Source organism: Oryctolagus cuniculus, chromosome 14, assembly GCF_051225735.1.
Source record: "Oryctolagus cuniculus isolate XC-2025 breed Fujian yellow rabbit chromosome 14, ASM5122573v1, whole genome shotgun sequence".
Taxonomy (NCBI): domain Eukaryota; kingdom Metazoa; phylum Chordata; class Mammalia; order Lagomorpha; family Leporidae; genus Oryctolagus; species Oryctolagus cuniculus.
The window spans coordinates 58,166,101-58,190,696 of NC_142880.1; the positions used below are offsets into that span (position 1 = coordinate 58,166,101).

Below are 24,596 nucleotides of genomic sequence, written 5' to 3' on the forward strand. Positions count from 1 at the left end.
CTCAACACTGTTTATTGAAGGGACTACCATTTCTCCAGGGAGTGATTTTAGTGCATTTATCAAAGATTAGTTGGTTGTAGATGCATGGATTAATTTCTGAGGCCTCTAATCTATTCTATTAATCCACAAATCTATTTTTGTACCAGTAAGGTACCAGGCTGTTTTGATTATAACTGCCCTGTAAAATGTCTTGAAATCAGGTAGCATGATGCCTCCAACTTTGTTTTTATTGTTTAAGATTGTTTTAGCTATTCAGGGTCTCTTGTGTTTCCATGTGGATTTTGAGGCTGTTTTTTCTAGCTCTGAGAAGAATGCCATTGGTATTTTCATTGGAATCACATTGAATCTGTAAATCGCTTTGGATAATATGGATATTTTAATGATATTAATTTTTCTGATCCATGAACATGGAAAAGTTTTCCTTTTGTGTGTGTATATGTGTGTGTGTGTCTTCTTTTTTTTTTTCTTAATGTTTTGTAATTTTCATTATAGACATCTTTAACATCCTTGGTTAAAGTTCTCCCAGGTTTTTAAAATTTTTTGTAGGTATTGTGAATGGAATTGACCTTTTAAGTTCTTTCTCAGCCAGGGCATTGTTGGTATATAAGAATGCTGTTGATCTTTGTGTGTTACTTTCATATCTTACAATTTTGCCAAACCCTTTTATGAGTGCTAATAATCTCATAATAGTCTTTTGGTTCCCTATATATAGAATCATATCATCTGCAAACAGGGATAATTTGACTTCCTCCTTTCCCATTTGTATCCATTGGTGGTTTTTGTTGTTTGTTTGTTTTGTTTTCTTGTCTAATGGCTCTGGCTAAAATTCCAGAACTATATCGAATAGCAGTGGTAAAAGTGGGCATCCTTATCTAGTTCCTAATCTTAGTGGAAATGCATTCAGCTTTTCCCCCATTCAATATGATGCTGGGTATAGGTTTGTCATGTATTGCCTTGATTATGTTGAGATATATTCCTTTTTTTAAAAGATTTATTTTATTTGAAAAGCAGAGTTATAGAGAGAAAGGGAGAGGCAGAGAGAGAGAGGTCTTCCATCTGCTGGTTTACTCCCCATATGGCCACAATGACCAGGGCTGGGCCAGGCCAAAGCCAGGAATCAGGAGCTTCTTCCAGGTCTCCCACATGGGTGACAGAGGCCCAAGCACTTGGGCCATTGTCTTTTTTTTTTTTTTAAAGATTTATTTTATTTATTTGAAAGACAGAGTTACAGGGAGGTAGAGACAGAGAGAGAGGTCTTCCATCCACTGGTTCACTCCCCAGATGGCCGCAATGGCTGGAGCTGTGCAGATCCAAAGCCAGGAGCCAGGAGCTTCCTCTGGGTCTCCCACGTGGGTGCAGGGGCCCAAGGACTTGGGCCATCTTCTACTGCTTTCCCAGGCCACAGCAGAAAGCTGGATAGGAGGAGGAGCAGCCGGGTCTCGAACCAGCGCCCATATGGGATGCCGGAGCTTCAGGCCAGGGTGTTAACCCACTACACCACAGCGCCGGCCCCTCGGGCCATTGTCTTCTGATTTCCCAGGCATGTTAGCAGAGAGCTGGATCGGAGGTCAAGCAGTCAGCACTGGAACCAGTGCCCTTATGAGATGCTGGCACTACAGGCTATGGTTAACCCACTGCACCATAGCGCCAGCCCCAGAGTGTGTGCTTTTTATCCCCAATTTGTTAAGGTTTTTATCATGAAAGGATGTTGTATTTTATCAAATACTTACTCTGCAACTATTGAGATAATCATATGGTTTTTATTCATGAATTTGTTAATAGATTTATCACATTTATTGATTTGCATATGTTAAACCATCCCTACATCCCAGGTGTAAATCCCACTTGGTCTGGGTGGATGATCTTTTTGATGAGTTGCTAGATTGGATTAGCTAGTTATTTGGGCTTTGTTCTCCTTCCTTCCTCCCTCCCTCCCTCCCTCCCTTCCTTCCGAGATTTTTTGCATCAGTGTTCATCAATGATGTTGGTCTATAGTTCCCTTTCTTTGTTGTATCTTTTTCTGGTTTTGGAATGAAGGTGAAGGACTACAAAATGTTTTGCACCCTTAAATAACTTATCTTTTAATTCCATTTTTTCATGAAACTTTTTTGAAGTATCCTCAGGTTTGTGCATGAGTGTGTTTGTATACACTTGGTATCTATAAAGTCTGGAAACGGGTAAAATACACACAATTCTGTCACATCTTCAATCTGGGAAGTATAAATGATATTAAAATTGGGTCTCACGTTTCCCGACATAATGGGGCCCATGTACGTGTTAAACCCTGAAATCCCGTGGAGCTGGAAACACCTGAGCATGTTGGCCCAGCCGCACAGCCAGCCTCCCACTCTGCAATCAGAAACTTGCATACTAAACGCCATTTTCCACTTAAAAGAGAATCCTCAAAATCCAAACTGGCAAACAGTCATGCAAATGTGCAGGTGGGTTTTCTGAAACTAACCTGGAAGCGCTGTCCTTTGGAAGTCAGTTAAGTAGAATAAAGGCTGGGCACGCACACAGTCTCACTGTTCTTTCCAAGTCCATGGTTTTCCTCAGGGGTTTTCCATGGACTTAACATAACTTTGACCAGAAAACCTCCCCAGCACCTGGGTGTACGAAGCAGCCAGAGCAGTCAGAGCAGCCATGGGAATCCCAGTCTGGGGCGTCCCCCAGAGGTCAGGTCTGTGGGTGAACATGAGCTGGCCGCCTTGCACTGTGAACTGTAAGCCATTTCTGTCGTGACAGCCTCCAATCTTCCTCTTCCAGGAATGGAAGGGAGGGTGCAACCCCTGTGTCCTCCAGCCTCCCACTGGACTTCTCAGCACACCTCCCTCCTGCACTTCCAGCTCACCTGTCCCTGGGTTGGCCCTAGGATCCCCCTCCAGGAAGAAACTGGGGCCCCTGCCCCGGGGGAGGGGGTCAGCTCTGTCTCAAGTCCCCTCCCGCCTTGTTGCGAACTGCAGCAAAACAGGAAAAGGTCATTGCTTTTGAGTTCCTGCACTTCGCTTTCAACTCCTTTGGTCCCTCACTCCCAGAGGTCAACTTTGAAGACCAGCTGTGTTTATAAGGGGCGTGGAATCTCAATTTGTCATTGCAGGGCTCCTGGAAGGAGACCTCAGAGTTCAGAGCAGACAGTGAGACGAATGTTTGCTTTGCTGATCTTCCATCATTTTTGTCCCTAGAAGTAACCCTAGAAGAGAAAGGAGTATGCTCATGCGTAGTAAATAAGCATGCAAAGGGAAGGTGAGGTAAAACCAGGAAATCAGATTTTAAGACCTCATTGGTGATATAACAGAGGAAATAATTGGGACATCTTTGGGTTAATGTTGATGTGCAAATCACGAACACGTTCAAGGTTTGGAATTCAGATCCACAGCTACTGGAACCTGGGCTTTTAGATGAGTGGGAGGAAGATAATCTTTATCCTCAGGAAGCCGATTTTTATTCTGAAGTTTCCTTTGATCAGAAAAAAAAAATCCTGAAATTTAATTACAATGGACCTTGAAAATGCTATGCTATTTATATCTTTCCTCCCCCATATATGTGTTCAAGGAGTAGTCATTTTTATCATATTTTTAAAGCTTCATTTTGGTTTCCTTTTGAAAGTCTGTTGTCAAAATGAAAAACATTCTTAACTATAAAAGCATTGTATACTCAGTTCAGTGAGGCATAGGGAAGAAGGTGAACCCACTAGCCAAAGGTAAGCAGGGCTAGTACTGGGTATATTCTCTTTTGGACTTTTTAGGTGCATATGCACAGGCACACATGCACACACAAGGATGATCTGGTTGGACCACACGAGTCTAGGAGCATGCACTGGATCAGTCCTGGTCCTGCCACTTTTGAGATGTGTGCCCTTGGGCAACTTCTCAGCCCCACTAAGCCAAGGCTCCCGGGCTGCAAATGGAGTAAAGGAGAAAAGAGTCCCTGATTCATACGGTGATATGCGATTTAATGAGGATGTGCACAGGAGGCTCGCGCACTACCTCCCAAACCACAAATGTGAGCCGTTACTCATCTATAATTTTCTCTTGTCACTTTAAAAATCACGTCACCCTGATAAGCCATTTGGCTCAGAAAACTTCCAGTTCTCCATTTCATCCCTGTCTTAGTGGGGATTTGCATACATTTAAACTCTTCTACCTGAGGTAGATTCCTGAAACTACAATTATAGTCATTGTTAAAATCATGTTTATGCACACTTTACCGTTTCATGCCAGCACTTTACCCATGCCAGCTCATTCTAGCTCACAACACCTCTGCAGGGTAATTATCATCTTCCCCAGTTACAGACAAGAAGGCCCAGGCTGACAAAGGAGAGCCGGTATCCAAACCGGGGCTTCCTGGCTCCCAGGCCACAGCCCTTCCCACTGGGCCTTTACCTCCCTGTCCCCAGCACAGCCCAGTCGATATGGGGCAAGTCAGGGAGACAGATAAAGGTCATGAGCAGGAAGCCACACCTCCCTGGCTCTGTGTTACCATACCCACCCACCTGTCAATCAGATGATCTCTTCCCCAGGAAGTACTTCCCCTTACCTGGGACTTGGGGGCTGTACCATGTAAACGCTTGCATTTTCCAAGCTCCTAAGAAGCTGGGTGAAGTGGAAGCTCACTCTCTCTCTTCTTGTGGACCCACGGTGAACAGGGTATGAAAATCCCTCTTGGCCAGCGCCACGGCTCACTTGGCTAATCCTCCGCCTGCGGCGCTGGCATCCCGGGTTCTAGTCCTGGTCGGGGCGCCGGATTTTGTCCTGGTTGCTCCTCTTCCAGGCCAGCTCTCTGCTGTGGCCCGGGAGTGCAGTGGAGGATGGCCCAAGTGCTTGGGCCCTGCACCCATATGGGAGACCAGGAGAAGCACCTGGCTCCTGGCTTAGGATCGGCGCAGCGCGCCGGCTGCAACGCACCGGCCATAGCGGCCACTTGGGGGTGAACCAACGGCAAAGGAAGACCTTTCTCTCTGTCTCTCTCTCTCTCACTGTCTAACTCTGCCTTTTAAAAAAAAGAAAGAAAGAAAGAAAATCCCTCTTTACCTTTCCTGGCCCACTCTCCCTAAGTAAAGCCCACACGAGCATGTATATTTTCCTCACTTTCTAAACAAACATTGTCACACTGCACGTCGTGTTTGTGCCTGTACTTAGAATTTTTTCTCTAAGACAAAGGCAAGGGTCTGGAATAGAAATTTCGGCCCAACCTAGCCCACATCATAGTCTCTCATCGACACTGCACGCTTCCTGAGGCTCTGGTAGAAGTCTGAAGCGGCTTCCTGGCCAGTGTCCCACGGCTTCGCACTGGAGCAACAGTGATCTGTCAGGCAGGCGAGTCAACCGGACCAGAAGGCACAGAACTGAGATCCTTGCATCCTTGTCGCTGGATTTGCATTACCTGTGGGGTGCCTGTGACCTGTTTCATTCCTTGCTCGTAGGATGAAATGATCGCCAGATGGAAGTGATGATGCTGTTAATAACATCCTGGAAGAGAAGAAGTGTAAAGAAGCCTTTCATCCCTAATTACTTTTATTGCTAATGACTAAGTGACTAACAGCAGTGAAACTACTTAAGCTTTTTACCGCCATGGGCGTTTTTAATGATGTTTTTCATGACTCTGGTAATTAAATGTGTGTCCACTGCTTTACCCCCTGTATGTGAACAACTTTCTATCCTTTATGCATAAAAAAATGTACTTATTGGAGGCTGGCATAGGGGCACAGCAGGTTGAGCTGCCGTCTACAATGCCAGCATCACACTTGGACACTGGCTGCCCACTTCCTATGGAGCTCCTTGCTGATGTGACTGGGATAGCAGCAGAAGATGGCCAGAGTGCTTGGGCTCTTGTACCCACATGGGAGACCAGGAGGAAGTTTCTAGTTCCTGGCTTCAGCCTGGCCCAGCCCTGGGCCATCTGGGGAGTGAATCAACAAATGGAAGATATTTCTCTCTCTTTGTGGCGCTGCCTTTCAAATAAATAAAGTAAATTTTAAAAAATAAAAATAAAATAAAATAAATCAGGGTGGGAGGGAGAGAGAGAGAGAGAGATCATTCATCTGCTGGTCTACTCCCCAAATGCCCATAATAGCCAGGTTTGGGCCGGGCCAAAGCCAGGAGCCAAGAACTCCAACAGGGTCTCCCACATAGGTGGCAGGAGCCCAAGCACTTAGGCCATCTTCTTCAGGTTTCTCAGGTGCATTAGCAGGAAGTAGAAGCAAGAGTAGCTAGGACTCAAACCAGCACCTGGATATGAGAAGCTGGGTTGCAAGAGGCACCTTAATCCTCTGAACCACAATGCCAGCCTCTTTATATTTTTACAAAAGATTTATTTATTTATTTTATTTGATAGAGAAATCTTCCATCTGCTGGTTCAGTCTCCAGTGTTCACAATAGCCAGGGCTGGCCAGGCTGAAGTCAGGAACCAGGAACTCCCATGTGTGTGTCTCCCATGTGCGAGGCAGGAACGTGAATACTTGGGCCATCCTCTACTGTCTCCCAGGCACATTAGCAGAAAACTAGATCAGAAGCACTCTGATATGGGATGTGGGCACTCAAGTAGCAGCCCAGTGTTTTGCATAACAACACCTGCTCCAAACAGCTTTCTCTAGGTCTCTGTGGTGTCCCCCACCCCCACCCCAGCCCATCCAGGTCTTCATCAGATCTTGCTTGGTTCCTTGTAAGTCTCATCTACAACATTCTCAATTGTGATTGTAGGTAAATTGGAAAGTAATTGCAAGATTATAGTTCTCTCCCAAAGCCTTTTCCCCCAACACACATTTGTAAGTGTATAAAACTTTTCTTTTAAAGGTGAAGTTACAAAGAGAGAGAGAGAGAGAGAGAGAGGTCTTCCATTCACTGGTTCACTCCCCAAATGGCTGCAACAACCATGGCTAGGCCAGGTCAAAGCCAGAAGCCAGGAGCTGTATCCAGGTCTCCACATGGGTGCATGTGCTGCTTTCCCAGGCACATTAGCAAGGAGCTGAATCAGAAGTGGAGCAGTCAGGACTCAAACTGGTGGCCTTATGGGATGCCAGTGCTGCAGGCCTCGGGATGATGTTAGATGGCCCCTTTGTGAACAATGTGGCTTTGAAGGGTTGTGGCCTTTCCTGGGACCCGGAAAGGAAGGCAGTTTTTTTTATTTGCAAGAAAATTGCCCGTGGATTTGTCAGGTCCTTTGCTTTTCCGCCTAGGAGCTTCTCCAGCCAGTGGCGAGCAATAGTGGGTCAGATCAGGACTGAGGGTGGAGTCCTGCAAGTGCTCTTTGGAACAGATTTCCCACGGCCCGAGAGCATGGAGTAATTAGGAAGAGGAATCTGATCCTTGAAGTCAATTTGGGAGAACTGGGGAACTGTGTGCTATGCATTCAGTGTCTCCTTCATGTGGCTCATTGACTTGTTGAGAGAAGACAGTTTCATAAATCATCATGCGAGAGCAAGTCAAGGTGAAGCACTCAATTGAATGGTAATTGCTTGGGAAGGAAAAAGGGTCAAAGTGGTTGAACTTAATGATGCAAGAAGAGTGATCATGGGAAGAGAATCATAAATGAGGTGAGAAAGGTGAGGCAATGGTGGGGGACTTCAAGCCAGCTGTAGGGACAATGATTCAAGCCCTATTCTTCTAAGGAGATGTCCTTTGGGTTGAGAAATAGAGACCACAAAGCATATTTCCAAGGGCCTGAGGTTTTAATCATGTGCCTGTGTTTTGGTTTCTGTGTAATTGTTGGCCCTTAATGAATGTAGAATTTTAAGTTTTCTTTATTTCAAAGGCAGAGTGACAGAGAGGGAAGAGAGGTGGAGAGAGACAGAGATAGGAGACAGAGATATTTCATCTGCTGGTTCACTTCCCAATCACAGGTGTGCCCACAATAGCCTGGGCTGGGCCAGGACAAAGCCAGGAGCCAGGAACTCCATCCAGATCTCCCATGTGGGTGGTAGTGACCCGAATGCTTGGGCCATCACCTGCTGCCTCCTGCAGTGCAAGAAGCTGGATCAGAAGCAGAGGTGGGGCTCAATCCCGGGCACTCCAATTCAGGACACAGATGTCCTGAGTGACGGCTTAATTCGCTACACCAGAACACCCTTGCATGTAGAATTTTTATAGAAACCTGATAGCAAGTACAAATCACAGTTGTCAGATTTAGCAGATAAAGAATTCCATGTGAAACTGAGGACATACTTAGAGTAAAAAATTATTCATTTTTCATCTGTAATTCAAATTTAACTGGCTCCCTTGTATTTAATCTGGCAGTGTTAGCATAAACCAATGGAGCTCATCAATTGCTGCCTAGATGGTTTGCAGGGGAAAGGTACAGCCTTTGGGGTTGAGCTCCACCTGTCAGTCTATAAAAAGCCCTTTTCAAACAATGCTCACCATCATAAAGCCAATGGGGCTAGGTGTGGGCCAGACCAAGAGGGCAATAGTTGCAGTTGATTTTCTGCTTCTAAGTTTGTGCTTCCCAATGCCCAGTTTTCAGTGGCAGGTCAAAGCCAAAGAGCTCTATGGGAAGGAACAAGTTTTTTGGACAAGGGGAGGATGCAGCAGGAGCTTGAGTGCAGGCAAGGGAGGTCGAGACAAGAGCGCGAATCTATGAGGCCTCTAGGGAGAAAACCTCAAATGGTGTGCAATGGACAGGAACACATACAGTGGGGCTAAGGCTGGTCAAAGTTTGTGAGTGCCTCTTGCAGATGGGGTGGGGCTGTTTTATATTTAAATACATAATGAAATGGACCTAGGAGATCAGACAGGAGGGAGTTGCTGCTCCCCACAGGTGAGGCCATCACTGGGAAGCTCGGGATGGTGATCGAGGGAGCTCTTCATGCAAAGCCTGTATGAAATCTTGAGTGCCTGGAGCGGTAGAATGGAGAGGGCTTTCTTCAGAGCAAAGGGCAGTGTAAGACACTAAGGGGGCCGGCGCCGCGGCTCAATAGGCTAATGCTCCGCCTTGCGGTGCCGGCACACTGGGTTCTAGTCCCGGTCGGGGTGCCAGATTCTGTCCCAGTTGCCCCTCTTCCAGGCCAGCTCTCTGCTGTGGCCAGGGACTGCAGTGGAGGATGGCCCAAGTGCTTGGGCCCTGCATCCACATGGGAGACCAGGAGAAGCACCTGGCTTCTGCCTTCAGATCAGCGCGGTGCACCGGCCGCAACACGCCAGCCGTAGCGGCCACTTGGGGGGGGGGGTAAACCAACGGCAAAGGAAGACCTTTCTCTGTCTCTCTCTCACTGTCCACTCTGTCTGTCCAAAAAAAAAAAAAAAACAACAACAAGACACTAAGAGGGCCACGAAGGCTTAAATCACAGTGTGGGCTTGCTACGGAGGGACGCAGAAGTCGCTCTGCGCCTTGGAGGAACTAAATGAAGAAGCAGTCGGTAATCGGTGAGCAGAGGTTTTTGCAGGCTGCAATGGCCAAAAGATGTGGAAGGGGTGAGCGTGGGGTGGGGTAGAGGCTTGGTGATGAGGAAACCTTTTTTGTGCATAAGGAATTCTGTTGTTCAGCACGCACCAGCCACCCCTTTCCCGGAGGCTTCATCACCTGTGGTCCCTGAGGCTCCAGAGCTCGTAGATTCCAAGTTCCATCCTCAGGGGATTGAGAGCACAGTTGGAAGGACACAGCCAGCAAACATGGCCAGGCTGAAGTTTTATGCACCGCCCCATGGCAGTGCCTGCCCACAGCGACTCATCTAGGCTGGGCACCATGCTTTCTTGCCTGGATTCATATGACAGCTTCCTCACCCCACTCTGCCTCTGTCCAGCTGGCCTTCTGCCATATACACTCCTTGAAGCCGGTGCACTCTCTCTAACACAGAAATCTGTCACGCCGCTCCTCTGCTCAAGCCATTCAAGGATGGAGCCCAAACCGCTCCCTCACAAACCCAGCTTCAGCTGCTGGTCAGCTTTCCTTGGTCCTTGCCATGGCCCCAGTGTGCCATCAGTATCTCCTGAGCACCTAACTTGGTAATCCACATTCTAAGATCAATTCCTGTGCCTGACTTGCCTTTTTCAGGGTGCAGGAAGAGACTTGCTCAGGTTATCTTAGGTGATTGGGGTTTATCAGAGGATCTGTGAAATGCACAGGCAGCCATTTTAGCAACTACCAGGGCTCCCAAGGGGTGGGGGTTTACCAGGAAGGTCAGCTTGGGCTGGGGCAGGGGAAGAGGGGGAGCAGGGTGCAGAGCGGATTTTTGGGCCGAGTGCTGAAGATGAATGACCGATTGCCAAGAGACCACGGTGGGGAAGGGGATGTTGCAGACTACATAAGCCAACTGACTGCTCATGTTCTCAGGCTGTCAAGTTATTTGGCTCAGCATCAGTAGCCTTTGTTGACCAGATGGTAGGTGACCTTGAAAGCAAGCCCTTGACTCCTGCTCTCCATAGAGTGGGTGTTAGCAAGAAGGCACAGGAATGATCCCACACACTGCTTTCAGCAGTCACCAACATCTCCTGCCGGCGCCTCAGTCAGTCCCATCCCAGCAGGTTCACCCTGAACATGTGGGCTCTGGAGGAAGAGTCACCTGACTTTATCATCAGGCCCTGGTCAGAACCCTCCGCTAACTGGGCCCATCTCCATAGCTGGCGCTAGCACTCAGAAGTGTTGGAGCTGACCCACTGCCCCAATTCTTACAGCCCAGGAGGCAAAGACAGAGGTTCCTGTGTAACCTCGCTAACCAATTTATCTTGAAGACACTCTCATTCTTCAGATGAAAAAAAAAACCTCTAGATCCCATTGTGGTTCCTTGAGAACCTTCTGCTGCAGATGTAGACAGTGCCACTGCCAAGTGTTCACTGCAGCTGTGGAGCATAAACTGATAAATGTGAACTCACTATCTCGAGTGTAGGTTACGGTTGACATCATACATAATACTTCATAATACTTCAAACACTATGAAGAATGGGTAGGGACACTCCAGGCAAGGTGATAGGCATCGGCAAGCCTCGGGAGTCAACTCACAGGAAACCTTTTCTCAGCTGGTGTGAGTTAAGCCCACGTGAGTAGGTCTCTGAGAACTTAAATGTCAGGGGGTCTTTCACATTAAGATCCATTTAAGTGACCTGATGACTTTCTTCCCCTGTACAATAGGAATAAAAGTGGTTTCTGTCATATGGATTTTGGAGAAGTAAAAAGAATACACAGAAGAGCTTAGCATGATGCCTGGGACATGGTCAATGTCCAGTAAACAGTAATCATGGTTCTCTGTTAATATCAGGGCAGTAACAATTTCTCCAGGCCTAGCACTGTACCTGGTTCATCCTAGGCACTTAATACGTAGTAACAGCAATGAATGCATTTGGGAGTTCTCTGATTTCTACTCATTTATTCAACTGATATTCACTGGGCACTGTCCAAGGGACAGAGTCCTAAGCTCTGGGAATAACACAGTAAACAAGGCCACATGCCTTTCCCCTTATTTTTTTTTTTTAATTTTTATTTTTTGACAGGCAGAGTGGACAGTGAGAGAGAGAGAGAGACAGAGAGAAAGGTCTTCCTTTGCCGTTGGTTCACCCTCCAATGGTTGCCGCGGCCAGTGCGCTGTGGCCGGCGCACCACGCTGATCCGAAGGCAGGAGCCAGGTACTTATCCTGGTCTCCCATGGGGTGCAGGGCCCAAGGACTTGGGTCATCCTCCACTGCACTCCCTGGCCACAGCAGAGAGCTGGCCTGGAAGAGAGGCAACTGGGACAGAATCCGGTGCCCCGACCGGGACTAGAACCCGGTGTGCCAGCGCCGCAAGGTGGAGGATTAGCCTAGTGAGCCGCGGCGCTGGCCGCCTTTCCCCTTAAGAACTTACAGTCTACAAGGGCAAGCCGACAAGTGAAGGGGCAGTGGGTGGATTTGGGGGCACCAAGGAGGGCCCTGAGTATGTTTTTTTTTAAGATATTTATTTATTTGAAAGGCAGAACTAGAGAGAGGCAGAGACAGAGAGAGAGAGGTCTTCCATCTGCTGGTTCACTCTCCAGATGCCACAATGGCCAGAGCTGAGCTGATCTGAAGCCAGGAGCCAGGAGCTTCTTCCAGGTCTCCTACTTGGGTGCAGGGGCCCAAGGACTTGGGCCATCTTCTACTGTTTCCCCAGGCCATACCAGAGAGTTGGATTGGAAGTAGAGTAGCCAGGACTCGAACTGGCAACCACATGGGATGCCGGCACCACAGGTGGCGGCTTTACCTGCTACACCACAGTGCCTGGCATCTCCTGAGTATGTTTTAGGGGAGGGTAGGAGTGGGTCCCTGGAGCCGGTGATGTCTGAGTCTGGAGAGAGCCAGTGAGTCAGGAGGACAAGCTAGCTTCCATGCATGCAGAGGCTGCCTGAGGTTAGAAAGAGCTTACCTGGGTCTGCACAGCTCAGAGCAGAACCTCTCCCACAGCTGATTAACAATGGCCAGAGATGACACTTAAGTGTCCGACGCTCAGCGATGCATCTACACAACAGTCACTCATGTTTCCTGACTGCAAAAGCCAGAAGAGGCAGAGACACTGCCACCAAGCCTGCAGCACATGAGATGGAAAGAATTATCTTGTATGTGCCCCCACACTCCCTTTCCTCCAGTCTCTCTCTGGTCTTCTGGTTTGTGTTAATGTGATTTATGCTTTATCTAGTGATGTAGGCTTTTATTCTTGAGCTTCCGTTTCTAAGAACCACTGTTACTGAACCTGTTGAAGGCCACAAGGAACGGCCGCATATCTTGCTTGCATTGTGTTGTTCAGCCAGCAGTGTTCACTGGGGCTTGTGGGTGGTGGACAGGGAATGAGAGATCAAACACATCCTTCCATGCTCTTCTGCCCTCTGACTGCTGTTCTTTGGAGTGCAGCTTAGAATCAGCCGAGGGAGCACTCACAGCATAACTGCAAGTTGCAGGGGGAACCATCCATAGGAACCGCCCTTTGTCTCAGAGCTGCAGCTCTCCCACAGAGCCAACTGTGGTGCAGCTACCAGCATCACATGGGGTTGATTTCAGAATTCCCTTCACTGGGCATGGGTCTGACGATGGTTTCACTGACTCCCACCAAACCCTGCATGAGAAAACCAAACTCTTGGCTCGGGTGTTAGCAGCAAAATATCTCCACACACCATTGGACATGCTGGGAACAGTTCTTGACATGTTGGGAACAGTCACTCCATTTATGCAGACATTCACCAGCAAGGACTTCCGGGATCTCCGTAAGCACAGTACTGTCGGAAACAAGGAAAGGGAAGCGGATGGGAACTTATCTCGTGAACGGATTTTGAATAGCTTCTAGAAGGGGCTGTCAACCTCAGCACTGTTTACATTAGGGTCCAGACAGTCCTCTGTTGAGGGGGCTGACCTGTGCTTGGCAGCATGTTTAGCAGCATCCCAGACCTCTATGTCTGTAAGCACCCCCTCCCCGCAGTCTCCAGACATTGCCAAATGTCCCTGGTGGGGTGCAGAATAGCACCTGGTTGGGAATCACTGGTTCACAATATCAGGCATCATCCTAGACACTTCATATACTTGCCTCCGTTAATCTCCCGTCTTCGGAAGGCCCTTAGGGAGGATGGCTTGTCTATGAGAGTAGGAAATGTTAAAAGACTTACACCGAGTCCTGAGGGTAACAGTTGTGGGATCTGGACTTTAATCCTAGGTCTTTCTTATTTCACTGCCTCTCCAGGCTGCCATACAACACACAGCTCTAGCCCCAGGGAACCGGTTGCAGCTGGTTAGGGAGGTATGATGTGAGCCAAGTAAGTGACAGAGTGTTCATTGGAGAATCTGTGATGTGAGTGTTCCAGAGAGAGGTAACAGCAGCCTCAGGAGGTCAGGGAGTAAGTCCTGCCAAGATCAAAACGCTCCTCCATATTTGTAGGTAGACACATGGACTTGACAACAGCAGTGAGTTTCAGCTGAGGAGGCAGGAGATAGGAGATAGCAGTGGGTAGCAGTTAAGAGAAAACACTGGCTCCAAAGTGACACTGTTTGAATTCTAGCTTCTCCACTTGCTAGTTTTGTCACTATGAGCTAATCTTGTGCTCAGTTTCATTGGCTGTTAAATGGGTTGGTAATAATAGTACATACTCAGCACAGGCATTTAGCCTACTGGTTAAGATGCCCATACTCCATATCTGTGTGCCTGGGTTTGATGCCCAACTCTGGCTCCTGAGTCCAACTTTTTGCTAATACAGATCCTGGGAGGCAGCAGTAATGGCTCAAGTAATTGGATTCCTGCCACCCATGTATGAGACCTGGATTGAGTTCCTGGCTCCTGGCTTCAGCCCTATCCATTCTCAACCACCGCAGGAATTTGGGTAGTGAATCAGCATATGAGATCTCTGTTGACTGTCTGTCTGTCTGCTTCACAAATAAAATAAATTCAAAACATAAAAAAAAAAAAACAGTATGGGGCCAGTGTTGTGGCAAAGTGGGTTAACCTATTGTCTGCAACACCAACATCCCATGTCAACACACTGGTTCAAGTCCCACTTGCCTGCTTCTGATCCAGCTCCATGTTAATGCTCCTGGCAAAGCAGTAGAAGATGACCTGAGTGCTGGGGCCCCTGCCACCCATGCGGGAGACCCAGATGGAATTCCTGGTTCTTGCCTTCAGCCTGTCCCAGCCCTGGCTGTTGCGACCATTTGGGGAGTGAACCAGCGGATGAAAGATCTCTTTCTCTGTCTCTCCTTCTCTATCACTCTGCCTTTAAATAAATAAATACATCTTTTTAAAAAGAGTACATACTCTAAGATTGAAATAATGATTTAAAGAGTGAGCATGTTTAGGGCTTAGGATAGGACTTGGTATCCAGCAAGTGCTCAATAGATGCTATTTAATATTTGAATCTGTTGGACTTCATGCAGAATTCCCCTTCTTGAATTCATAGCAAGATCACAAATTATTGTCTTTTGATTGGAAACCGCTAGAGACTGGTTCAAGAACTGTTCCCAGCATATCCAGTAGTTCAACTCCTCTGTGGGGGCTTCAGGTTTGAAGCAGGGATGCCATGTTCTAAAAAAAAGATTCAAAGGGGACAAGAAGCAGCATGGGCATTGGTTGAGATGCTTGCTCCTCCACCCATTCAATCAACATTTACTGAATACCTTTTTAATTCTGGACATCATGTTCCTATTAACTACATCTGGAACACCAATACATCACCAGTCTGCCCGTGTGTCAGCTCAAAGTTTATTGGATAGGATTGTCATTGTTTAGTTTCAGGACAATTCAAAGTTATTTTTGTGGATTGTGCCAAAATCCCGAGGTTTCCTCTCGTGCTTAGCTGCATGTCACTACTGAGCCTTGTATTTATGGAGGTCTGATGGCCTGGATGTGGTTGGGAATCTTCCCCTGGGAATTTCCGCTTTCTTCCTCTCTTCAGCTTTTTATAGCTACATAAGGTTTAGATCTGTTAGCAAACACTTGTAAAACTGTGCCCCTCTCTGTTTATAGATCCAGGATAAATTGTTCTAATGGGAAAATATCTGTCCTTTGGAGTAACTTGGATCTGGCTTTTGATTTTGTTTGTGTGTGGCTCCTCTGTCTTTCTAAAAATCATTTTGATGCCTGCCTCACCCATGAATCATCTCTTGTTGATAAACAACAGCTCTCAATAAACCTCATCAAAAATCTTGTCTTGGTCTAAAAGTAGTTGACACTGGGAAAATATGTGACGGTCCCTGTGCTTTCTCATGGATGCTAAGTTAAAGGAAGCAGTGAAGTTTTAAGACTTTGATGGGGCATCTGACAAGAGCCCTGTAGAAATGACAGCCCACAGCCTTGGTGCCAGTGTACTGGAGACCTCACTGCAGTCCAGTTTGCCTGAGGACATCACAGTTACTAGCATCCGTACTCATTCATTCTGCAGTCACCCAAGACCTACGATATGCAGGGGCAGGCAACAGATGAAAATGAAATTTTTCTAATTAATAAAATAGAGGTGACCCCAGACTGGATTCGTGAGCCTCGTGGGCGAGAGCAATGCACCCTCTGACCATAAGGTGAGCTCAGTCCTTCCTCTCCTCTGTTATGCCGGGCTAAGATGATTTCATTCCAGGTGACGTAAACCTGTGGAAGGCTGTGTTTTGAATCAGTTTGGGCCAACAAGCATAACTGCTTCTTTTTGCAATGTTTCTTCCCTCCCGATACCTATAAATACTTAATGATGGGAGGCAGTGCTGTAATGATTAAGCAAGTCCCTTTGAGTCAGACCAAATGAGTTTGAACTGGGGCTTCAACATGTACTAGCTGTGTAACTTAACCTGCTCCTGACTCAGTAGTTTCCTTGTGTTGGAGTAACACTAATAATTATTCCCACTTAATAAGTCTACTGCAAAATAAATAAATAAAAATTAATAAATGAAATCAATTATCTACACAAAGTACTTAGAACAGGGCCCAGCAAAATTATAGTATGAGCTTAATAACTCATAGATATTATTGTCATTATCATCAGTTAATATTTGTGTGGCTCCTAAACAAAAAACAATGCTTCCTATATATGGAAACATTATAGGGGCAAGAGTTTGACAGAGTGGGTTAAGTTGCCTCTTGGGACACCTGCATCCCACATCAGTGAGTGCCTGGTTAGCATCTTGGCTCCTCTACTTTCAGTCCAGCTTCCTGCTCATGCGCTCCCTGGGGTACAGTCAATGGTGGCTCAAGTACTTGAGTCCCTGCCACCCACATGATCAACTTGGATGGAATTCAGGCTCTTGGCTTTGACCTGACCTAGCCCTTGCTGCTGCAAGCATCTGGGGAGTGAACCAGTGAATGGAAGATCTCTTTCTCCACCCCCCCCCCCCGCCATTACACATACTCTGTCTCTCAAATAAAAGTAAATTTTTAAAAAATTTAGAAAACCTTATATGCATATATGCAAATAGAAACAAATTTATGAAATACACCTACCACCTATTCAATATCTGAAGTAGGACATATACTCAGAGACACCCATCCCAGTAAAGAAGACAAAGGCCCATGTTTTCTGGGAGTGTTACACTCCCTTAACACCTGGTGTGTGTGTTAGAGAATATGTAGGCTCGGGATCTGTGCTCCCACATTGGATGGAGTAACTGAGGAATACTGTAGCTTTCAGGGGGGAATGAAAGGAGTTCTCTAGCCAAGGCCCTCACTCAGGATGGAGTCTGATGGATGGAGATTGCACAGGGATGTCAAATAGGACCCTTCCAGTGTCATCCTCAGCTGCCATTAGGATTAAGCGAGTCTTTTCGACGTCTGAGCAGAAGTGCAGTGTTGTATTTTCAGTCTCTTACCTCTGCTGTCCTTGTCAAGAGGAAGAGCAGCTGGCCAGTGTCCTCTTTATAATACCCTTTCAAATAGGAGAAGACAGTTACGTTTGCCTTCAGGCACTTTTTCATTCCAGACTAAACAACTCCAGATCCTTTAACCTCCCCTCAAAGGTTCTATTTTCTGTCTCTTTAATCATTCAGGTTCTCCTCTGGAATCCATCTAGTGTCTCCACTTCTTCCTTAGAAGAAGGGGCTTCCGACTGGACATGCCGCCTAGCAAGAGTCAGGCTGTCGCCAAATTCTTTACTATGGGGTGGGGAGAGAGCACTTCCCTTCTACGTCACACTCCCGCCAATGTGAGTGCAGCCAGCACAGGCTGCCCACCCCTTATCCGGGCAACACGCACTCTGCTCCTGAAGGACCGCACTGCAATGACGCTCAGCTCTTTGTCAGTTTTTCTTGAAGTCCCACTTGTGCCTGTCCTGTGGATCACCCCAAAGATACTACTCTCTAATCAGCCATTGTGCTAACCTCTCAAATGTTTTTAATCCCTTATCAATGTACTGGAGCTACTTTGGACTCTCCTAACATATCAGCAGTTCCCATTCAAATCAATGTTAATTGTAGACTCTGGGTGTGGGTAGAGCCATTTCAAGGATAATTTAAAGCAGAACCAGGGTAAAGTCGTGGACCACATTTTAAGCACCCTTTGTTTACAGAGCTGTTGATCTCTTTTCCAGTCAGCAGTGAGGCTGGGTGGGGGAGAGGAGGACCAGATCCTATCTTTCTGGCTTGCTGATGAGAATGGCATATGTGTTCCAAAGCTTTCCTGACATGAAGATATTATACAGATGTGGTCAAACTGTTAACTCCCAGTACACACACACCCTAAACCAAGATTAGGTAACAGACAGGGGGAGAGCAGAATAAGTATTTGCATTATTCTTAGAACCATAGATTTACTTTAAACGGTGTTGATTTACACATCATAAATTACATCCTACATTGAAGGACTCAAAAAAAGCGAGTGGAGAAGGCACCAAGAAAGGAAGAAATAGAAGACTTTTGAAATTATTTAAAAATTATTCAAATTGAACCTAATTGCTCTAAAACTTACCTGATTGTGAAATGCTACACAAATGGACGCAGTGAATCCACTGAGAATATCCGTCCGTGGCAGAGGAGCTGGACAAAGGTATGGGCAGGCATTCATGGAGGCCCAGCACTGTCTCTTAGAGAGTTCCAGCACACTGGGCTTGATCTCAGCTCTTCGGCCTGATTTGCTTCCCCCAAGGAATTCTAGTGTTTTCAGGACTGGCTTGCAAATCTGGTTCTTACCAGACACATGTGATGTTCTTTTCATGGGGTGTTGTCGGTTATCCTGTCCACACCTCTTTGAGAAAACTGTATCCTGGAGTTCTGTTTCCTTGCAGTATGAGGGTACTTTTAAAAACTCACGGAAAACAGAACTGAAAGTTAACTTTGGTGCAAAAATATTTTTGAAATCCATGCATATACCCAAGGAGTCTTTAAAAAGTTCATGGAAAATATGTAATATGAAAAACTGTGCATTGTCAGGGCTGGTATTGTGGCGAAGCCGGTTAAGCCACTGCCTACAATGCCAGCATCCCATATCAGAACATTGGTTCAAGTCCCTGCTGTTCCACTTCCAATCCAGCTCCCTGCTAATGTGCCTGGGAAAGCAGTGGAAGACTGCCAAAATATCTGGACCTCTGGCACCCATGTGGGAGACCTGCATGGAGTTCCAGGCTCCTGCCTTTGGCCTGGTGCAGCCCCTACCATTGCAGCCATTTGGGAAGTGAACCAGCGAACTTAAGATCTCTGTCTCTCCCTTTTTCTCTAACACCCTACCTTTCCAATAAACAAATACTTGTTTTAAAAAAAGAAAGAAAAATAAAAGAAAAACTAGGCATGGATTTAAAAATGCCCAATGAACTTATCTTTAACTCTATTTTGCGTGAAGCTTGGATGGTGCTTCCTTGCATTAGAGGAGAGTTCAGCCTGGCCCTGCTGCCTGCTTCCAGGTGTGCTGTTGTGCCGACCTGAATGAAACACCTGGGGGGAATTCCAGGCCTGGTAATTAAGCGGATTACTTACCTGTGCTCTTGGACTGCTTCTGGGAGTGGGCAGATTTCCAGCCCGGGCTTGACACTGTCAGCTCCTCCTAGGTTCTAATTACCCATTCCAGTAGCAGTCATGGTACTGGGAATTGAAGCCCTCTCCGGCCACCTCCATTATACTTAATTGCTTCAAATTCCACCAGATCCATCTGTGGCAAAACTCATTCACTTTTAGGGGCTGCGGGAGCGCCAGGCAAAGAACGAAGGCTTGGAGACCTAGGGGTGGTGTGGGGAGGGCCCAGCCTGTGTGTGCAGGTCCCAGGAGAGCGCACGGGGCTTGAGTTTGCTCCTGCTGAGACTGAGGGTCAGCCTGCTGAGACTGAGGGTCAGCCTGGGGAGCGTGCCATGCCTCTCGCTCGCCCCTCCCTGTGGAAACCAGGTGAAAATGTGTTTGCAGCACAAATTCCTTTAATGGTTTGAGGTTTGGCACGGCCATGCCTTTACTTTTCAACAAGTGTTAGCAGGAGTGGGAACTCGGAGCAAATACAAATGAAGGTTTGAGAGGCAGTAGAAGTCGGGGTCGGCTCTCCCCCTCCCCGCCGCCCCTCTCTCCCGCCTGAAGAAAAGCAAACACTCCTTTCCTGTCTTGTTTGTGCTCCCATTAATTTAAGGCAGGAAGCCCTCAGTGGGTGTGATGTAAACAGTCGGCCTCGTGGGTCCCGCTTCCTCATCAGCGTGCAGCTGTGGAGAGGGCTGTGCCGCCGGGGCCTCTCGGGGAGGCCTGGGCTGCCTGAACCCCACAGAAGGTGGGAGGAGCAGGGGAGCTGCAGAGGTATAAAGGAAATGCTTGCGTGCTGCAGTCACCGGCCATTGTAATTCGGGGGGGGGGGCGGGGGTAAAGGAGAGACTTCGAGAAAGTTCCCCGACATGCTGTCTTGTAGAGTGGTAGGCATTTTAGCCAGGGACACCCCCCCCCCCGCCCCTTCCCTAAGCACCCACGCTGCCCTAGAAGCCGGGTGGTTCTGCATTGAGGTGGGGCTTCTTGCCGGGGCTCCAGGGTGGGCTTTGGGGATGAGGTGGGGCCCCTTCGCCTTCGCACCTGCCCCCGGGAGCCTTTGATGGATAAGCCCCCAGCTCCCTGGGCGGTTCCCCGGTGCCTGCGGAAGGGAGTGCCCGGGAGGGGTTCTGGAATCCGCCGAGCTCTGACAAGGGCGCAAGGGAGGGACGAGCCGCCCCGGGTTGCATTTCAGTCGCGCCCTGACCTCCGCGGCCGGCCCGGGCCAGGCGGGAGGAGGGGTCCTCCCGCGGCCATGCAGCCCGTGGAGCCGAGCGGCCAAGAAGTCCCTCAGGAGCCAGAGCCCACAGCGGTTCGGCTCGCAGCGCCCGCCCGGGACAGCCCGGGGGCCGGCCGGCCGGCAGGTGATTAGGCTAATAACCGGCCCCAGGGCGCATTAAGTCCAGCCGGAGCCGCTTACTCGCAGGCCAGCTGCTCCGGACCGGGACTCCGCGGAGGACGAGAGAAGGGTCGACGCGCGGCGGCTTCGGAAGGCGAGGTAGGGGCGCGGCCAGGGGTGCAGTGCACGTGGGACCCGAGCCGCAGCCGGGCAGGAACGCAGCCGCGGCCCTCGCTTTTCTCGCGGCTCGCGCGCGGGCGCATTTCGGTCGTGACTCGCGGGGCCTCTGCGCGTTTAGAGATGTTTGTGTTGCTTGGCGGGAGGAAAGTGTCTGTGAACCGGTTTGTCAGCCCCTGGGCGGCAGGATGTGTGATGGGTAGGGGCAGGTCCTGCCTAGGGTACTGGGCCTGCTGCAGGTGCTGATGCTGCTGCTGCTCCAGGAGGGATCGGCCCGGCCCTTGCCACAGTGTCCTGGCCCCTAGCCCCTGGCTCCGGCTGGCAGGGGACCAAGTCCAGGGCAAAGCAAATCTGCCTTCTCAACCAGCAGGAGCTGTTTGGGATCAACATGAGGTCTCTTTGGGGAACAGATTTTTGTCCCAAACTACTAAACTGCCTGCTTGGACGACAGCGCCGGCGCTGATTCACACGCCGTGTGGATTGTACTATCCACAAATCAAAGATTTCAAGGATGAAGGGTGTTTGGAAGGAGAGTGGCATTTTCTATCAGGCAGCTAGCTTCCTCACTAAGTAGTCAGTCAATCAACTCGAGGAGTGAAATGAAGTGAACCCGGGCTCCCGGCTCGGAGGGGAAGAGGGAGTAACGGCTGCTGTCAGCCTGGAGACCATTTCTGGGAGAAGAGATTCTGAGAACGTAAACAGTAAAGGCTTTTCATGAAAGTAGGTCAGGCTGAGTTTGATACGAAGGGAAAGGCATACGCCCAGTAAATAAGAGAATGCACAGAATGGAGCCCATTCACACTTGGCACTCTTACACTGCTTTGCAACTAGAACTCCACCTGCAGATGCATTGGAAAGTAAAGGTGTGAGGGGCTTTTCCTACCCCAGAGGCTGATCTGACCATTAAGTGCTTGCTTGTGCACACTGCGTGGCTGTAGCCCTAGGGGCAGCTATCTGGACAAGGTGGGCAGCAGGGGCTTTGGGGAAGGAGGCCTGTGTCTGGTTTTAATGAACAGCAGTCTCAGAGTGGACTCCAAACACAGAAATAGGACCAGGATGGAGACGGGGAAGTGACTGGGGAAACTCATGTGGACTCAGGAGTTGGGCTTGCTCTGGGACTTCCAGCCTGGCACTCTGTGAGCCTGCATTACTGGGTGCAGTGGTGGCGAAGATGCCCATATGCCACTCTTCCAGGGAGAGAGAGGGTGTGGCAGGAGCAGCGAGGTTACCTGACGTTGCTGTTCCGTTTGCATTCTCACTTCCATAAACCCCCAACCCTATATCTGGCACCTGGAAGCACTGATGTCTGGAAGCTCCAGGCAGGGCACACTCAGGACCCCATCACAGCCTGTCTCCCTGGACGTCAAGGTCTCCTGTCATCTTCGCTGCCCCGTTGCCTGCCTTGCCTTCCTCATCAGGTTCTCTGTTCCCCAGAGGGTGGCCACTTGCCTCTGCTCTCCCCTCCAGAGAACAGGCTCTCTTGACTCTTGCCTGGGTTCTCATTCTGGATTCCCACTCCAAGCTGGAGCTTCTCTTCTCCCCCTTATCAAAAATGCACATTTACACACCGTAGAAGACTAGTAGCAGCAGCTACTCCCTGCATGTCTCCTGTGCTTTCAGCTCAAGGTCTTGCCTTCTGGGCGGCAGGTGCGTTCTGCCCACCTGGCTCATCCTCATGAGCTCTGCGTCTGGCCTCACCCTGACCTGTGCCAGAGGCAGCCACTGTGGTGGGACCCCCTGCAATCTCCGTGGGGTTCATTTTGCCTCTCTGTCCTGTAGCATCCCCTGTTTTCCACGCCCTGCATTTTTTCCTTTCTTTCTGTTCTCTTCCCGGTAAAACACCTCTGCCAGGAGTTCTTTCGAGGCCTACCTGGGAAGTGAAGTTTTGTGAGGCCTTCCAGTGTTGGCCGATGGGTGGGACGGGTTTGGGATCAGGGCAGCACCACTCTCGCAGGTCCCAGTGTTGCTGTTCACATGTCTGATGCTTTGATTCTGTGTCCCCCTCTCAGACAGCCTTTAGGGTCCCCTCCTTGTCCTCCTAATATTGCTTCTATAATGAAACTTGATTATAATACTTGGATACCTTGTTGTGAGTCTTTCATCCATTTTACCGGCTACTAATGGACTTTCTCAGTCTTGGAACTGCCCTTCAGTTCTGCGTAGTTTTTCGGAGATTTCAAACTAGCAGGTGTTTTGCAGAGTGGTTAACAAGTGCATGTCCCACGGCAGAACGCCTGAGTTTGACTTCTGCCTTGCATGCTGCTCTAGCCTCCTGCTAATGCACCTGGGCGGCAGCAGGTGTTGAAGTAATTGTGTCTCTACCACCGCATAGGAGACTTGGATTGAGTTCCTGGCTCCCACCTGTGGCCTGTTCACACCGTTTGGGGTGTGAACCAGGAGCTCGCTCGCTTGCTCTGTCTTCTTTTCTGAATCACCTAATACTTGGAAAGGAAGCCCAGATGAAGTGAACCTCTAATTTTCTTTTTCTTTTATTTGTCTTTTCTTTAAAAAAATTCTACCTCCTAGGAAAGTTCCACGTTGTATCTTCCTACCTTTATAAATTCAGTTTTTAAATTGATTCAAATAACTAGTTCCCAAGAGCTCCTCGAAAATCCAAGGTTTTCTTATGACCTCCTGGTATTGTTTAAGGATTGAAAAGCTTCTCACCTCCCCTAGGGTCTCAACCACAGGTGCTTTGAAGCATTGCTCTGCTTCCTACATTGTTTTTCTTTCCTCTGACTTCCTCTAGTTTTGTTTCTGAATCCCTTCTGTTTTAAGGGTTCTCCTAGAATGTCTGATCCTCCCCTGGTCACTGAGAAGTTCACTGGATGATGTGCGAAGGTGGAGCTTACACCCAGTAATAGTCCTCCCACCACCAAGGAGATGTAGAACAAGAAGGTCTCAGATGCCTGGCACACAGTAAACCTTCCCTATACCGAGTGGTGCGTGATCTGCGATGGACCAGGTAGCAGTGCCAACTTAAAGTTTCCCGGATGACTCATGTGTAACAGCCAGCTTGGATGACCTCTGCCGTAGCGTCGCTTGCTGGTGGGGTCTCTGGAGGACTCCACCTGTTAGTGGGCAGGCCCTCCTTCTGGAGGGAACTGACCCGGTGAAGGGGAATTGTTGGCTGGGGCGTTCTGTAGGATATCAAGGGGAAGACGACCAGGAGTCTCTCCGTTTGGTCTAGAGACAGCTCTTTCTTTTTTTATTTATTTATTTATTTATTTATTTATTTATTTTATTTTTGACAGGCAGAGTGGACAGTGAGAGAGAGAGACAGAGAGAGAAAGGTCTTCCTTTGCCGTTGGTTCACCTTCCAATGGCCGCCGCTGCAGCCGGCGCACCGCGCTGATCCGATGGCAGGAGCCAGGAGCCAGGTGCTTTTCCTGGTCTCCCATGGGGTGCAGGGCCCAAGCACCTGGGCCATCCTCCACTGCACTCCCTGGCCATAGCAGAGAGCTGGCCTGGAAGAGGGGCAACCGGGACAGAATTCGGCGCCCCAACCGGGACTAGAACCCGGTGTGCCGGCGCCGCAAGGTGGAGGATTAGCCTATTGAGCCACGGCGCCGGCTATCTTTTTTTTTTTTTTTTTTTAATAAAGATTTATTTTATTCACTTGAAAGGCAGAGTGTCAGGGAGAGGGAAGGGGAGAGAGAAAGGGAGAAAGGGAAAGGACTCTTCCATTTGGTTCACTCCCCAAGTGGCTAAAATGTAGAGGCTGGGCCAGGCTGAAGCCAGGAGCCCAGGACTCCATTTGGGTCACC

The 24,596-nt window shown here is 48.6% G+C and overlaps 1 protein-coding gene and 1 long non-coding RNA gene across 29 annotated transcripts in view; one reads left to right on the forward strand and one right to left on the reverse strand.

Annotated features, from left to right (window-relative positions):
- The window catches only part of PDZD2 (PDZ domain containing 2), a 403,443-nt gene that overhangs the window by 161,505 nt on the left and 217,342 nt on the right, over nt 1–24,596 (forward strand). For 5 of the 26 annotated variants that reach the window (XM_089312678.1, XM_089312673.1, XM_070056621.2 and 2 more), the window contains exon 1: nt 20,301–20,811. The exons of 6 other annotated variants lie outside the window; for them this stretch is intronic. Coding sequence is in view for 2 of the 20 variants with exons in the window: in XM_089312661.1 (XP_089168787.1) it covers nt 20,102–20,130; nt 20,740–20,811 (101 nt within the window). In the remaining 18 variants the exon portion in view is untranslated. 15 more of the 26 variants (XM_089312669.1, XM_089312663.1, XM_089312672.1 and 12 more) reach the window with 10 other exon arrangements.
- LOC149122335 (uncharacterized) lies at nt 1,952–19,231 on the reverse strand. Of its 3 annotated transcripts, XR_016220118.1 has the most exons (3): nt 18,295–19,231; nt 17,202–17,257; nt 11,841–13,147 (listed from the first exon to the last, which is right to left on the reverse strand). It is a non-coding gene; the product is annotated as an uncharacterized LOC149122335 (long non-coding RNA). The 3 variants fall into 3 exon arrangements; XR_016220119.1 differs by lacking the exons at nt 11,841–13,147; nt 17,202–17,257 and adding an exon at nt 1,952–5,468; XR_016220117.1 differs by lacking the exon at nt 17,202–17,257.